The sequence below is a fragment of the Amblyomma americanum genome, chromosome 1, assembly GCF_052857255.1.
Source record: "Amblyomma americanum isolate KBUSLIRL-KWMA chromosome 1, ASM5285725v1, whole genome shotgun sequence".
Taxonomy (NCBI): domain Eukaryota; kingdom Metazoa; phylum Arthropoda; class Arachnida; order Ixodida; family Ixodidae; genus Amblyomma; species Amblyomma americanum.
This window is the reverse complement of record NC_135497.1, coordinates 239,772,500-239,787,744: the sequence shown is the minus strand read 5'-3', so window position 1 is coordinate 239,787,744 and position 15,245 is coordinate 239,772,500. Positions and strand designations below refer to the sequence as shown.

Here is a 15,245-nt window from a genome sequence, read left to right as displayed (position 1 = left end):
CTGCTCCTTAATTGTCAGTAGTCAGTTCTCTTTAACCGGCGACTTTAATTCTTATCATGTGTCGTGGGGCTTTAAGACAGATTTCTGTGGTAAGCGCCTTTGGGATTGGGTTACTGATAACCTTTCGTGTATGAATCCGGGTTCGGCCACATTTCTCCACGCACAAATTCGATCCGTGTTAGATTTAACTTTCACCAGCCCTTGTGTTCCTGTACTCAGTTGGTCGACTGCGGAGCATCTGGGGATCACATACCTATCGTTTTTGATGTTAATTGCCGCTTAACTCCGGCGTGCCCTCAGTTGAGGCCATATATAAATTATGACCAGTTTCAGTCCACTTTGCGCTCCACTTTTGCTTCAGCAGTTAATTCTGCTGAAGAGCATACAGCAAAAGGCATATGCTTGGCTATTGAGGAATGCCGAAAGAAGTCCGAATTTTTGATCCGTACATCAAGGGGGAACACTTCAGCTAGATGGTGGAATGCAGATTGCTCGCGGGATTACAGACGCAGAAAGGCTGCATAGAAGAAGCTCCTACAGAATCGGTGCCCTAAATATTGGCATGATTATAAGTTCATTGCGGCTACTTTTAAATGCACAATCTCACAAGCAAAACAAAATTATGAATCCGAGCATTTTGATTTTTTATCAAAATCGGGAGATCGTCGCGCGCTTTTCGGATTCTTAAGATCGCAGAAAAAGATTCCGGTTTCAGAAAATTAACCCTCATGTGTTTTGACCCCGCAAGAAGCAATAGACACAGTTGAGACAATTGCCAAAGGATTAGAGCAGCGTTTCTCATCGGTACTTCCTTTGCTCTCTGCATTTGTGGTGTCAGTGGACCAGATTCAGCATGTCCCCCCTATTACCCTTCCTGAACTTTCCCAGATAGTGTTGACGTCACCAAATGCTACTCCTGGTTCTGATAGGGTAAAATCAAAATTTTAAGGATACTCTTTGAGGAATCCCCTACCTCCTTATTATAGCTGCTTAATTCAAGCATGCATGGATTCCTCCTGACTGGAAACTCACCATAGTGATCCCTTTACTTAAAAACAATGATGGTGGCTATTCTCTGGACAATATATTAGACCCATTTCATTGACATCAAATGTGGTTAAGTTAATTGAAAGGGTAATATTCATACGTGTTTCAGAGTTTGTGGTCTGCAATAATATCCTTAGTCCCTGTCAAAGTGGTTTCCGTCAAAAATGTTCCATATGGAATGCCCACACCGATCTTGAGAGTCGTATTTTTGCGCGGCACCGATAAATGCATGCTGTGTTGGTGACATTAGATGTAGCCAAAGCTTATGACAGCATAGAACGCTACATATTATTGCAAAGATTATATACTCTGCAGTTTCCGAATTACTTGCGTGGATGTCTGCGTTCCTTGAAAACAGGCAGTTTTTTTTATACTACATGGTGTCAATTCTGGAAGATATAAACAATCCAGAGGTGTTCCACAAGGGCCAGTCCTGTCGCCTGTGCTCTTTAATATTCTAATGAGCTCTGTTCCCAGCCATCAACACATTCACATGTACGTCTATGCGGACGACATTGCATTTTTCGCTGCTGCACGTGACATTCAATCCCTCCATGTGCGCCTGCAATCGTACTGGAATTTGCTTGAAAGTTGGTTGTGTGGCTTGCGTGTGAGATGAAATGTAAACAAGTGCGCTGTACTTGTTTTTCAAATGAACGATCCTGTTCATCTGTCTCTCATTTACCAGTGACAAAATATTCCAGTTAAGTCAGTAAAATATCTTGGTGTCATCTATGATGAGAGCCTCACATGGCGCTCTCACATTGACCATGTGTTGCAGTGAAAGGGGCTCGATCATGCTGTGGGCATGTTGTGTAAATAAGTAATCCCCGGTCTGGAATGCGGAGAGATGCACTTTTTCTGATTTATGTTTTGTATGTTCGAACGATTTTAGAATTTTGATCTGTGCTGTTTTCTGGTACGGCTGCGTACAAAATTCGCCTGCTCGTTCTTTTGGAGCGGGAAGTGCATGAGTTGTGCCTTGGCCTCGACAAATTTATGGCCAATAACATGCTTTATGTTGAAGCCTGTATTCCTCCTTTGTTATCTATATTTCAGTCCCTAACTGTTCAGACGTACCTAAAGATATATGAATCAGATTTACACCACTCCTTGTCTGTTTTTTGTTGCCAGCTGACTTCCTTTTTTGGAGTCCACTGGCCTAGATTTCATACCCCGCAGGTAGTTATGGTACAAAATTTGCTTGATCCTTTAAATGTTCTTTTGTATACCATCCTTCCGACAAAAAACAGTGGGTCCTCTGTAGAAACTATCTATTATGATATTTCCCGTAAAGCGCTAAGCATTGACCACCCCGCATTTTAAATGGATTATTAGAAGACCATTTACAAAGCATACCTATTAGCTTATTGATAGTTACTGACCACCTCTCAATGTGATGAAAATGCTGGGGCGGGAATATATTATCCGCTTCTAGATTGGTCTTTTTCTGTGCGGCTTCCCGACTACACCCCAATTTTCCAAGCGAAGTTTCTGGCAGTGGTGCTTGTTCTTCGAAAATTAGAGCCAGCTTTCTCTTCAGTGGCTGTCATTACAGACTCTCTTTCTTTGTGTTCGTCCCTTGCTTTGGCTGTGGATTCGCCAATCTTAAACACCTTCCATTCATTACTCCCTCCGCATTTTGAGTCTTGTTCACATGATATGGGTGCCAAGTCATAGCAGTGTGACAGCCAATGAAGTTGTGGACTGCCTGGCAAAGGGGTCCCTCAATGGCCCCGTGCTACTTATTGTTCCGGATACAGTGTACATCAGAGCAGCGAGGTTTCGAAGACAGACTTTGTTAAGAATGACAACTGGATCTCTTTTAAGATCTGATGATTACCTGCACCTGAGGTATTCGTGGAGCAGGCAGTCATGCCATTCACGGCGGCTTGAGGTATCTCTGCCAAGGCTCTGCTGCCGGATCCCACCCTTAAATTTTTATTTGCACAGGTCTGGGTTGGCACTTATACCCGTCTGCGTATTCTATGGTGTGCACGAAACCATAGACCATATTTTTTGGTATTGTCGCCGGTACACCATGAGAAGACGGTTTTTAGAGAAACCACTTCAAGAGCTTGGCCTTTTGTTCGAGCAGCCCAGTCATATTGTCGTTCGGAGCCACAATACTTTGGTACAGCCACAAGTCTGTTTTTAATATTAATAATAATTGGTTTTTGCCGAAAGGAAATGGCGCAGGATCTGTCTCGTATATCGGCAGACACCTGAACCGCGCCGTAAGGAAAGGGATAAAGGAGGGAGTGAAGGAAGAAAGAGGTGCCGTAGTAGAGGACTCCGGAATAATTTCGACCACCTGGGGATCTTTAACATGCACTGACATCGCACAGCACACGGGCGCCTTAGCGTTTTGCCTCCATAAAAACGCAGCCGCCGCGGTCGGGTTCGAACCCGGGAATTCCGGATCAGTAGCCGAGCGCGATAACCACTGAGCCATCGCGGCGGGTCAAGTCTGTTTTTGCTGGCGCCCAAAATTTTTTATTGGAATTAAATCGGCGACCTTGGTAATATTTTTTTACAATATTATTTTTATTATAAGTATCATTACATTTAACCATTTGGCTATAAACATCAGTCTCGATCTCCTGCCTGCTTTATGCATTTCCAGCTTCGTTTCGCTGTTCCTGTTTGTTTACTTCTTCCTTCCTCAATATTCATTTTATTTTCGTCCAGGAAATATTTATCTGAAAAACTCCGTGCACCCCAATTCGTGGCCAATCCCCTTATGTGGGCATGTGCCATTGTATGACGGTTACAACAACAATCGGCCGCGGTCGGTATATGCCATTAATACCGAAGATATCATCATCTCGAGTCGGCTGCTCGAGCTGCACGAGACATCGAACGCACGCCATCTTTTCTTTAGAGCCGTTCCATCATGAGGCACCGTCAAGCTATGTGCATCCACAACGTCCTTCCCGACCAGTCGGCTGCTCAGCTCCATCGGAATGGTTCTAAACTCAAGCTCGCGATGCAGAACGATCTTGGCCAAAGAGCTGACAGCTGCCTTGAGACCTGCCGGAACATCGCAACCTGTGCCACGCGGCCATGGGGGCAGCCACCGGACTTCGAGCTCGCCAAGCGCTTCGTCGCCTTGTGGCCACGAAGCACCATCGGAGGACAAGCCGCGGGTGACCACCACCACCTCCGTGGCAAAGGCGAAGTGGTGCTTAAGCTCCGAGAAGCGCCTGCGCAGAAATACACGCAGCCGGTCACAGCCGTCAGCCGTCCCCCGAAACCTGCACGGTGAGTTTGCTTCGAAGCCTTCTACTCTGCCGAGCGGCTTTGATGCACTTGCGGGATTTTTCTCTAGGCTTCTTCTCCGAACCCTGTATTCAATGCCTTCGGTCAGGGCGCGTGTGCAGGTTCAGCCGGTCGTCATGCAGGTCCCACCAGCTCTAGTTCAGAAGTATCCAGGGGCCCTATTCTCGATATTCACATTCGCCTGTCGGCGCCATGTTTCTTCTCTGATTGGCTCTCAGATGTGTCAGTCAGCGTCACCGTGTGCGTCACTTTCTACAGTTACAGACGCTCTTTTCGCGTCGACGTCAGTTTGACGTGGCGTCGAAAATAGATTTTTAGGAGCGCTGTTCTTGGTGCCCGGAAGGTTATTATGTATGATCGTGGTGAGCAAAAGAAGCTACATGTGGTACGTATGAGAACACATGCGGTCGACCTTGCAATTTGGAGAGAACAGCTGCGTACTAGAAATAGGCGCTTCCTAAAGTCTGATTGCTGCAACACTGTCACGTGAAATACGTGATAAGCACGTATTATGGAGTGATGTCAAACTGACGTTTCACCATATATACAATGGGCCGCCATTGGCAAAACAGGCTCAAATGAAAATTGTTTTTTGGGGAAAGGAAATGGCACAGTCTATGCTGACACTTCAGCTGTGCTGTTAGGGAAGGGATAAAGGAGGAACTAAAAGAAGAAAGGAAGGAAGAGGTGCCCTAGCGGACGGCTCCGGAATAATTTCGACCACCAGGTAATCTTTAACGTGCACTGACATCGCACAGCACACAGGCGCCTATGCGTTTCTCCTCCATCGAAACGCTGCCGCCGCGCTCGGGTTAATAATAATAATAATTGGTCTTTGGGGAAAGGAAATGGCACATTCTCTGTCTCACATATCGACTGATACCTGAGCCGCGCCGTAAGGGAAGGGATAAATGAGGGAGTGAAAGAAGAAAGGAAGAAAGAGGGGCCCTAGTTGGGGGCTCCGCAATAATTTCGACCACCTGGGGATCTTTAACGTGCACTGACATTGCACAGCACACGGGCGCCTTAGCGTTTCGCCTCAACCAAAACGCAGCCGCCGCGGTCGAGTTCGAAACCGGGGGCTTCGAATTCGCCGCCATAATTTCGCCCTGCTGCAATGTACCCGAATCATGCAAATGAGTGAATGAAACGCTGATTTATTCGGCGTTATGTCGCCGCAGTTTAACAGGTATTTATGTGAACCCAAACCTCAGCTTATAAAAGACTTGTTGTGCAATGAAATGGCGTCATAAGGGCACATCTTAAATTAGCAGCGTTTGAGAGCATTTAATAGCGAGGCGTTAAATTTGCAGCCGCATAGGGGCGCTAACTGCTCTCTCGCCCAAACCCTTCGCTCGCACTGAGAAATCATCGGTCCGTACGGTTAATGTAGTGTGGCAATGGCGGCGCCGGCCGGCAGAGCGCTTTGATGAGTTTTGATGCTCGTTGCATTTCTTCGTCCTCCATTAAACCCTAAAACTGCGAGAGGTGATCGACTTTCGCGAGCACCACGATGCTGTCGAGTTGTGTCGGACTAGACAGCTCGTCTGTGACCTGACGAGACGTATGATGTGGTGGCTATGCAAGGATGCATTGCAGTGAGCAGTGCCGAACTGTCGAGCTGTGAGGTGCGATCGCCTGCCGTGAACGTCGTTGAACGGATGGGCTTTGCGCTCGTGATGTGTGGATGACACGACAGATGTTCGCGCTGCCGAGCAACAAACTCCAGGAATGTGTCTGTCTTCTCGACGAGACATCCGTGTGCACTGGCGCACTATCTGATCACAGCGGTGTAAGCAAGACAGCGTGAACGCCTGCCGGGAAAGGTACAACGGGACATCGTCTCCAGCATCATTGAGGTAAGGAAACAATTTGTGCAGTCTCATCCTCATTCCTTTTGCATGCAGGCTGGAATTGAGTATGTTGAGGACGTATGCTTCGAATCCAAAATTTCTATTCGGCATCTCGCGTTGCTTTGTGCACCATACTGTGCTTCAGTTTTTGCACACAGCGCCAAACTGAGAAAACAAAGACTAGAATGCCAGTGCGCTGGACAATTTGTTGGATTTTAGTGTCGGTGAATGTGAAAGGAAGCATAGGTGAAATCAGCAGGGAGAAGTCGTTTCCATAAGTGTGCAAAAAAAATTGCGTGACAGCTTAAAAAGTTTACTATAACCGGGCTTAAGCATTATTAATAAAGCACATAAAAGTGATTACGCTGCTCAAGCTGAATTTTTCATAGCAGTGTTGATAGCAGTCACGTGGAAATGACCGCATAAGGGAGAAAAAAATTATTTCTGTAAGGGCACGCGGAAAACAAAGATATGAGTCTTGTGCATTTCTTTCTACAGGTGTGCTGTGCCTGCCGTTGAAGGTTCCAGCACATAAGTATGTGTGGAATATCTCTTCATTCTCCTGTACTGCCCGCATGTAAATCATGCAACTGGTGAGCAAATGCTTAGTGTGTTGTGGCAGGCATGAAGGGATAATGTGTTTACCTGGAGTAAGATTGCATATGGCTAGTGATATCTGATTTCATTTTTATATATACAGTTTATTGAGGAAAGAAGGACAGCATAAATAGAGCGTGCATATCAAAATAGTGTTAATGAATCATGTCTATAATTTTCAGATGAGAGTATAGATAGGTGTGGGTCATACGTGTTGTTTGGTGGCTTTAGATTGCTCTTGCTGACCACAGTGTCACGGCAGCCTCATTTGATCAGCCCGAAACTCAAGGTGGTCATAAATAATTGAGCTTGTGCCCTTCCCTGCAATGCATTGTGTAGTGGTTTCCTTTGAGTATAAAAAGACTCTAATAATTATTTTTTCCCATCAGTTTGGGAAATCTGCCATCAAGTACCTGCAACTATTATGGAAACAGTTCGTTTCGGTACTAATGATTGGTTTTGCACAGGGCATTACATTTTACATTCGTATGTAAAACTAGACTGCAGTGGAGCTTGCAGCTTCAACAATTTCACATATTAGGGAGCGCAATGTTTAGCCCATTCAATGATTTCAGTGCACAGGATTAACATCCAGGTGATGTATGCACCTTGTGCAGATGTGGCGCACCGGTCTCACCATGGGGTCTCATGTGTTCAGAGCCCTGATGCCAGATTCGTCTTCGCTCACCTCTCGGCAGGACTGACTACCTAGGTGGGTGGCTATACCAGGCTCCTGAATGATTACATGACATGTCTGCAAGGGTGCCGAGTGCTGTACGACATGGTCAAGGGTTCTCTTCGAACATCTGCACAGCTTGCATTGTGCAACACAATATATTCATCCACACTCGGCTGCAGGACCATGACACCACCGGAGGGTGGTGATAATAGCAGGAGCACCAACATCTACAACATGGAGCAGGACATAGTACCATTTGTATTTTGCCTGACAGACAGTGACTGTGTTTGGGAATCGCACTCGGTTGTTTTCTCGTGTAGCTGTTGCCCAAGCAATCAGTGTATGTACATTTTCTCTGCTTCAAGTTTGATAGCATACAGCAAGGAAGCTGGTGAAGTTATCACTTTGGCGGTCTTCTATAAACGGGACCATATTTCTGTCTTTCAACTTATTAATTGTATGCATCACAATAAAGATCAGTGTTCTTGGTACTGCAGTTTTTCGTGAGTCGGAAAGTGTGCCAAGTGTTTTCCGCCTACCGCCTGCCAACTTGATAAGTGTGTGCTTCAACACTTCCTTTTGTGATGGTGAAGAAATGCCATTAATTGGTTTGGCGCCTCCTTATGTGTTCTGCTTATACACGCCGCAGATTTTATTCGGTGCTTCAGTTCAGTGAAAAACAGGAAGGCACCAAAATGTTTTCCTTCTAGCACCAGAGTATTTACTGAACATGCTTTCACCTCTGATTTTCTGTTTGCTTTTGAGCTTGTGGAGAGCGTGCAGTCCACAACGTGCCCAGCATACAGCATGGTCACTATGTCTGTAGTCATTTACATCATGTCTTCAGGGTGGAACACATCTTGTGTGGCATTGTTTGTGTGACAATATCGCAAGATGCTTTGGCTCGTGGCATTTGGTTGCCTCTGTGCTTGCTTTAGACTGCTTCTTTCTTATGCTGCATGTAGTTACATAGCAAAGAACTATTTTTCTTGAGGGAAAAGTCAGGCAATTGTTTCGTGGTCATTAAATTCCTGATGAAAATGCAAGACTTGGACAGAGTCTTGATAGGCTAACCATTCTTAGCTTTTCTAGTCGGAGTGGGTACGCCTGACGGAAATCGACAAATTCTTCATTAATTCAGCTGAAGCCAACTGGAAGTATAATTTATCCAGTTGGACATAATTTGTGTGTCATTAATTAAGCTGCAAAAGACATTTTGCAGCTGGACTTGAATGCTTTCCAGCTGGAAGGGTATGATTTCCACCACAGTAATCAAACTTGAAATTAGATCTTTTTTTTTTACCTGGGCTCTCAACCTTGTATGCATGTGATTCACCTGTGTGCCCGTGGCAGTGTGTGAGATCCCACTTTCACTGACTCAGCCATTTGCACTTTGCTCCATGGAAGTTGCTGATGCTGTTTGGTGATTTTAAGGAAAACTGCAGACAACCTGCTTACCCTCTTCACTCTTAGTATGATTGAGCCATCGATGATGAACATGGTGCCATTTTACAGTTTAGCAAAGGTGCTGTTGGTTTCTCCACTTTGATGTTTATGGAATGCAGCTCTGTCGAAAAAAATTCATGCCTGTGTGTACGAGCCACACTAGCCAATATTTAATGTTGCACTTGATAATGAATTGCACTTAGGCTGCATAATATATTCCAGCATGAATGGAAGAGTGATGAAATTAGATAATTTCACCAGTGTTTCCTCCCAAGAAGTGTAGACTGTGGGCGAAAAACACACCTCACTACTCTTAGGCATAGGAGCTTGTCTTGCTCCCAAATAAACTCTCAGTTACTGTGATTTGCGCCGGCTTTCCATACCGTTTTTCTACAGCCGCGCATCTGACGAAGTCGCTTCTTAAAACTTTTGCTGATCCCACATGCAGTCCAGCACTGGTGATATCTGGTTGTGTGAAAAATGTTTTTAGTTCTGAGTGTGCAAACAAAAAAGCCTGCCTTGCTTTGCTATGATACTTCTGTTTTACCTTGAAAATAAAATTGCCAATACGGAAGTAGAATAAGGTAATTTTTCAGCAGGCCAAAAATTATGCATTTTGCAGCCTTTTATACTATTATATTAGAGATGAAGTGTTTGTGTAATTCATGAATTACACACTTAATCACGCTAAAAAAGCAGTTTACCCTTTGTGTGCACACACCACTGTGCATCTGAATTTTTATTTGTTCACATAGCCAAGCACTGCAATTCCCTTCGTGCTGATGCAGTTCACCGCTACAATCTTGTGCACTTTAAGCATTGACTGAAAAAATTATTACGTGTGTTGATCTGCCCTTCCCATAATACTGCTATACTTGTGTTTTCTAGTCTGCTGTCCGTGCTTTTTCCATTGTGTAAACGTTATTTATCTCCTACTTTCTCAGTTTCCTGTACTTATGTACCCCAGCAAGGACCATTTGAAGCACCATTAAACGAATAAATGAATGAATGTTGAAATGGGCTTAGTGTCTGCAATTACGGATGAACACGGAGAAAATGCTTTGGGTTGGTTGGGCTTTTAAATGAAGTAAAGCATTTTGGTTGCATATAAGCTTCAGTAATTGGCAGTCAGTGCTTTATGCCATCATTGGTACCTAATCAGATAGTGATATTTTTTACCTGCTGGGAACAAAGGCAAAGATTAATGGGCAATACACTGTCTTGTCTAGGGCATGGCATGTCTTAAGGGAGCACTTGAACACGCTGGCTGAGAAGCGAGAGGCAAAAAGCCCTTGTGTTCATTTCTGCCTTATATACCAGGTTCCGGTGATATGGTACGTACATGTGCCACATTACCATGGTTGCACACAACCATGCACACACAAGTCAGAGTGACACCACATGCATGAAGCTACCACTCCTTAAAAGTGACAGCTGGAGACCTCACAGGGAAAATTTTTAAGCACTTTATGCTTTTCATGTTCCAATAGACAGTGTTATTTGATTGCTCTTATACAAAGTGGTGATGGGTTCTTGTCCCATGCAACCAGCTGACAGTGTAAATTGTTTGGCTTTTGAAGACCTTCAAGTTCTTTCCTTGATAAATTGCTCCGAGAAGGTTTCCAAGCATTTATGAAATGTATTGTCGATCTGCTTTTTGGGTTCTATGGTTGCATGTTCCTATGGTATTTGTGAAGGGACGCATGCTGCACATTTAGTGACACAGCTGTGTACAGTAAGGTCGGAGTAAATGGTGAACATCCATATAGCGTAGTTTTCTACTTTGCAGTGCGAAATCCATTTAGGAAGAGTTTATAAATGTGTACTTCAATTGATCCTCTACTCGGAATCGTGAATCAAGCTAGTTGCATACTGCAGCTGAAAGCATGCTGATGAAATATTTTTGTTCGTAATGGTTGTTTGCATTTCATTCCGGCCTGACTGTACATATGTGCCTTGCCATATTTTATGAATAATACTTCTTGTCGTAACTGCAGCTGAACATATTCTGTGCACTGTAATCTTTTGTACGCACCATACTTAATGTTCGCAACTGCATTTTGTCTTGCTTGATTTTAAATCATCTGGTGGACACTTCCTTCTTGCCTTTCACAGATGCCCTTAGCCCGTTCTTAATGCGAAAGTATTGTATGGCTATGTTGGCGGGTTCATGTCATCACGATCTTGTCCGCACGATTACGTCCGAACGAATGGGTTTATGTGAAAAGAAGTACCATGGGATAGAGCATCAAAAAATCTTGTACAGGAAATCAGAAGTTTGAGGTGGGTTAGTTAGGTAAATAATTAAGCCAAACATGTCCAAAAAGTGTGTGGGGCTGCAGCAAAAGTGGCACCAAATTTCAAAGCACATGAAGTAGGCAGAGCCAAGTGTGGCGCCAAATTTGAAAAACCAGAAGTGTGAGCGAAGCCAAGCGTGGCACAAAAGGTGAAAAATGAAGTGTGGCGCCAAGTTTAAAACTCAAAATGGGTAATTGATGGAAGAGTGGTGAGGAGGTGTCCATGCTTTCGCATTCCTCCAATGCAGGTTACCGCAGTGATCTCGGACTTTCTTCTTGTTGTTTGTCCCTGAACTGTTTTTCTTTTTTGCTCACCACAACCATGGTCATGAAAACAGAACTTTTCTTGAACACTTCTGTCACACATGAGAAGTTTCTTTGAGCAGTAAAAATTAAAGCCATTGTAATATGTCTTCACTTTCCATCGTTACTCTCTGCCTCTGTGTTCCTCTCCTTCCTCAATCTTGAGTAGCATATGTGAATACATTTTTCCTGACTCAAACCTTTCCCTTTTACGAGGAGTCTTGCTGCATGGAAAGGAGCTACTTGGCGCTGCTGTAGATACAATGCAGTTGTTCTCCAGAAAAGGAATTGTCAGGCTGTGCATGACAAATTTTGTTTCACCTCTCATTTGATGCGTACTTGTGTCACACGAGCAGTGTAGCTGCCTATATACTTTTGGTAAGAGCTATGTGCTCATGTCAGACAGAATTAATGAGATTGATGGCCTTTTCAAACATTTAAAAGCGAGTAGCATTGTTGAGAGCTTTTTTTTAAAATAGAATAGTGTACCTCCCACTGTACACAGTGGATATGTGTCGTGCTTTATAAAGTTTTTGTGAAGCCTGCATACAGGCACACTTCACATTTAATGTTAACAAAGCAAAGGATGAGTATCTCAAGGCATGCTAATGAGGTGTATGTCCTGATATAGTGAATTTCTCTCTATTTTGGTTTCGCATTCGAGGCTTTTGACAATAAGACTACGTGTTCGGAGTGTTGCGTTTGACGCGATTCGCAGTCGTGTACGTTTCGTGTGCGGCCGCTTGCAAACGTAACCAAGGATAGCGTTAAATTTGATAAACCTCGATTCCTAAAATCTATAACGGATGGCCGTTATAGATGCGTTGAGGTTACGATAGACAGCCGATAGCTAGCCGTTTCTCTGCCAGTTCCTCTCTCCGGGACGCTGATCCGATTTTACATGTACGGTATCGCCGCATATGGCGAAAATTCGAGGCGACGTGCTGCGCGATGGCTTTCGGCGGTGAGCTGAGAGCGGTTTCCTCGAAGTTGCCGATGCCGCTTAATAAATATCCACGGATCTAAATGGCTAAGTGAAAGCCTGGGAGGAGCTGTGGAACAGAAAAGGCTGTTGTTTAGGGCATCTCTTCATTTTCCTTCATGCTGTCGGATGTCTGTACGGGCTGCTACCTCAAGCCTACTGTCTCATAAAACAAGGTGACTGAACACAGAAGCGGCCACAACTAAGCAACGCTGCTGAAACGCGCTGATCTGCCGCCAAGTCTCATCGCTTCATGCTGATGTACCAGTGGGAGCGTCGCGAAGATCGCTTCATGCAGTATTGCTTCATAAGTATAATTACAGCCAAACTCTTTTTTTCCGTGACGACCGGCTTGCAGGGTCTTTCGCGACGCGTTCAGCACCATCGCCCGCAGATGGCTTCTGGCATGACTTCAGAGCATTGGAGTCTTTTGTACTCGGCACGAGGTAGCTGACGACAGTATTTATTTTTTCCTACTTTATTTTCCATTTTTGCCATCCCATTCTGCGCTTACATCCCTTGGCGCCGCCCCGATATGCACGTCACGGACTCACGGGTACGCCCCGCTCTGGGCGCGTTTGCGAATGTCGAGAATCTGGCCCCAGATGATATTTTATTGCGAGCAGATTTGTTAGACAAAACACTGTTATATTTTCACGCGTTGTGCTGGGAACGGGCGTCTCGATGCTAGTAAGCGTTTTCAGAACGTAATCACACGGGTGTAGCATGCCTTGCGTTATGAGGAAAAGCTAGCAGCTTGCTGTTAGCTCTGACGACGAGCTGCTGATGGCAGCTGCCACTCCTGATTTCAAAGAACAACTTCACCTGTAAGACGTGCAAATGAAAAAAAAAACGGGGCGTTTACTCCTGAAACAGCGGGTTTGAGGGGAAACGCAGAAATGGTTTAGTAATTTTGGGAAGGGGTGCCTTTTTGCGACCGGGTGGTGGTAGCCAAGTGCAGTCACCAGTTGATGGGCATGGAGGTGGAGTTGGGGAGTTGTGTGGGGATTGGGTCACGCAGGTCACGCACGTTGGCGCATGATCCCCATGTAAGACAGACGTTCAGCACGTCAGATGCAGTGAACGGCAGGGAAGATGGGGCTGCAGATGGAGACGGAGACCACAGCTGTCATTCGTTGTTTTCAGACCAATCAGTATTCTGGCCCATCATCTTCGTGCCTTGCAATGACGCATGCGTGGCGTCAGCTCATTCTGCTTTACGGCAAGGACAACGGCGCTGCATGAAAGGAGCCATAACCCCAAGAGCTAACGGGGCAGGAAAAAAATTATTCAAGACTGCCAAAATCCTTAAAATTCCTGGCCAAATCGCGGCCTGCGCAAGTATACGAAGAATCAAATAGGCGTGCTAATGCGCGCTAGCTTAGTGTGACTCTTAATATCGATGCTTTTTCATGCCTCACGTCACCTCTAAGCACGCGTTGACGTCGCAGTCATCGTTCGGCTGTTGAAATCGCACGAGGAAGAAATTCTATTATAAATTATTCAGCGGTCCTAGGAGAATACCGCTTGTTGATTAATGTATAATGGTGCCTTACGCATCATCGCAAAGAAGAAAACATGCACCTAAAAGTTACCCGCCGCGATGTCTCACTGGTTTGGGCGCTCGGCTACTACTCCGCAGTACCCGGGTTCGAACCCGACCGCGGCGGCAGCGTTTCGATTGAGGCGAAACGCAAAGGCGCCCGTGTGTTGTGCGATGTCAGTGCACGTTAAAGATCCCCAGACAGCCCAAAATATTCCGGTGCCCTCCACTACGGCACCTCTTCGTTTCTTCTCTCCGTCCCCCCTTCATCCCTTCCCTTGCGTTGCGGTTCAGGTGTCCGCCGAGATGCGAGACAAATACTGCGCCATTTCCTTTACCCACAACCAATTTTAATTTCCAAAAGTTAGAAGTTAGCGCGCATTGCTATAGCTGTATGTTTAGAACCTATAACGCACGGATGTTAGCTGATGGAGATACGACATCCAGAGCAGAGTGCGAGTCTGGCAGCGTTTTCAGCTACGGCAATGCAAAGTTTTCTTGGTCAACAAAGAATAGTGCGCAATTCATGTCTTACACTGTTCGCGTCTGAATGTACAAAAAGCTCTACAGAGCGTCTGCAATGTTTGTGTGGGGTTTCTTTTGGGAGCGGGCTAGCCGAACCAACCTTATTCGGCGGATCCCCCATATGGTGGTTGTGGTTTATTGTTGTTGTTGCCTCTGAAGTGAGTGCACATACCCGTGGTGGGGGATTGGCCAGGGTGCATTTGTTTGTTTGTTTGTTAACCACTTTCTTTTCTTTAAGGACGCTAGAGATCTTTTTTTAGGTTCTGTAGTCAGCTGTGACTGGACAGTTTTGCCCGCATTTTTCATGACATCACACTGTACTCAAGAAGCAATTAGTGGATATTTGCAGGACGTTGTGCAGTCCTGTCATTTTCTGCATACATAACTTCCTTCAGATTGTCTGAGTACAATGACTGGGAAAAATCTGTTCAAAGATTTTTTTGAATCACTCTTCCTATCACCATTATGCAGTATAATATACGGTGCACGTCCGAGAGAAGATGTTTTAAAGAGTGTTAAGACAATTTCTCCTGCAGCGGAAACGCTTTCTTTTAAAGCGACAGCGTTAAAAACCCCGCTGCCCAGAACATCTGGCGTCGGCATTAGCGTTGTGAGTGAGTAATAGAGTGGCGTACGTAGGGTGTCCCAGGCAGCCAACTCCTGAGAAGCAACAGGTGGGCAGCTTAGGTCA

At 45.2% G+C, this 15,245-nt stretch overlaps 1 protein-coding gene and 1 long non-coding RNA gene across 3 annotated transcripts in view; both read left to right on the top strand.

Annotated features, from left to right (window-relative positions):
* Positions 1 to 3,868: 3,868 nt before the first annotated feature.
* Positions 3,869 to 15,245, top strand: part of LOC144114817 (uncharacterized) — a 37,795-nt gene continuing 26,418 nt past the window's right edge. Inside the window, exon 1 of one of the 2 annotated variants that reach the window (XM_077648796.1) lies at positions 3,869 to 4,311. In XM_077648796.1, coding sequence (XP_077504922.1) covers positions 3,944 to 4,311 — 368 coding nt within the window. In that variant the 5' untranslated portion in view covers positions 3,869 to 3,943. The remainder of the gene's footprint in view (positions 4,312 to 15,245) is intronic. The other variant, XM_077648795.1, reaches the window with a different exon arrangement.
* Positions 5,558 to 11,614, top strand: LOC144114818 (uncharacterized). The gene is made up of 3 exons (XR_013311131.1): positions 5,558 to 6,188; positions 6,681 to 6,775; positions 7,397 to 11,614. It is a non-coding gene; the product is annotated as an uncharacterized LOC144114818 (long non-coding RNA).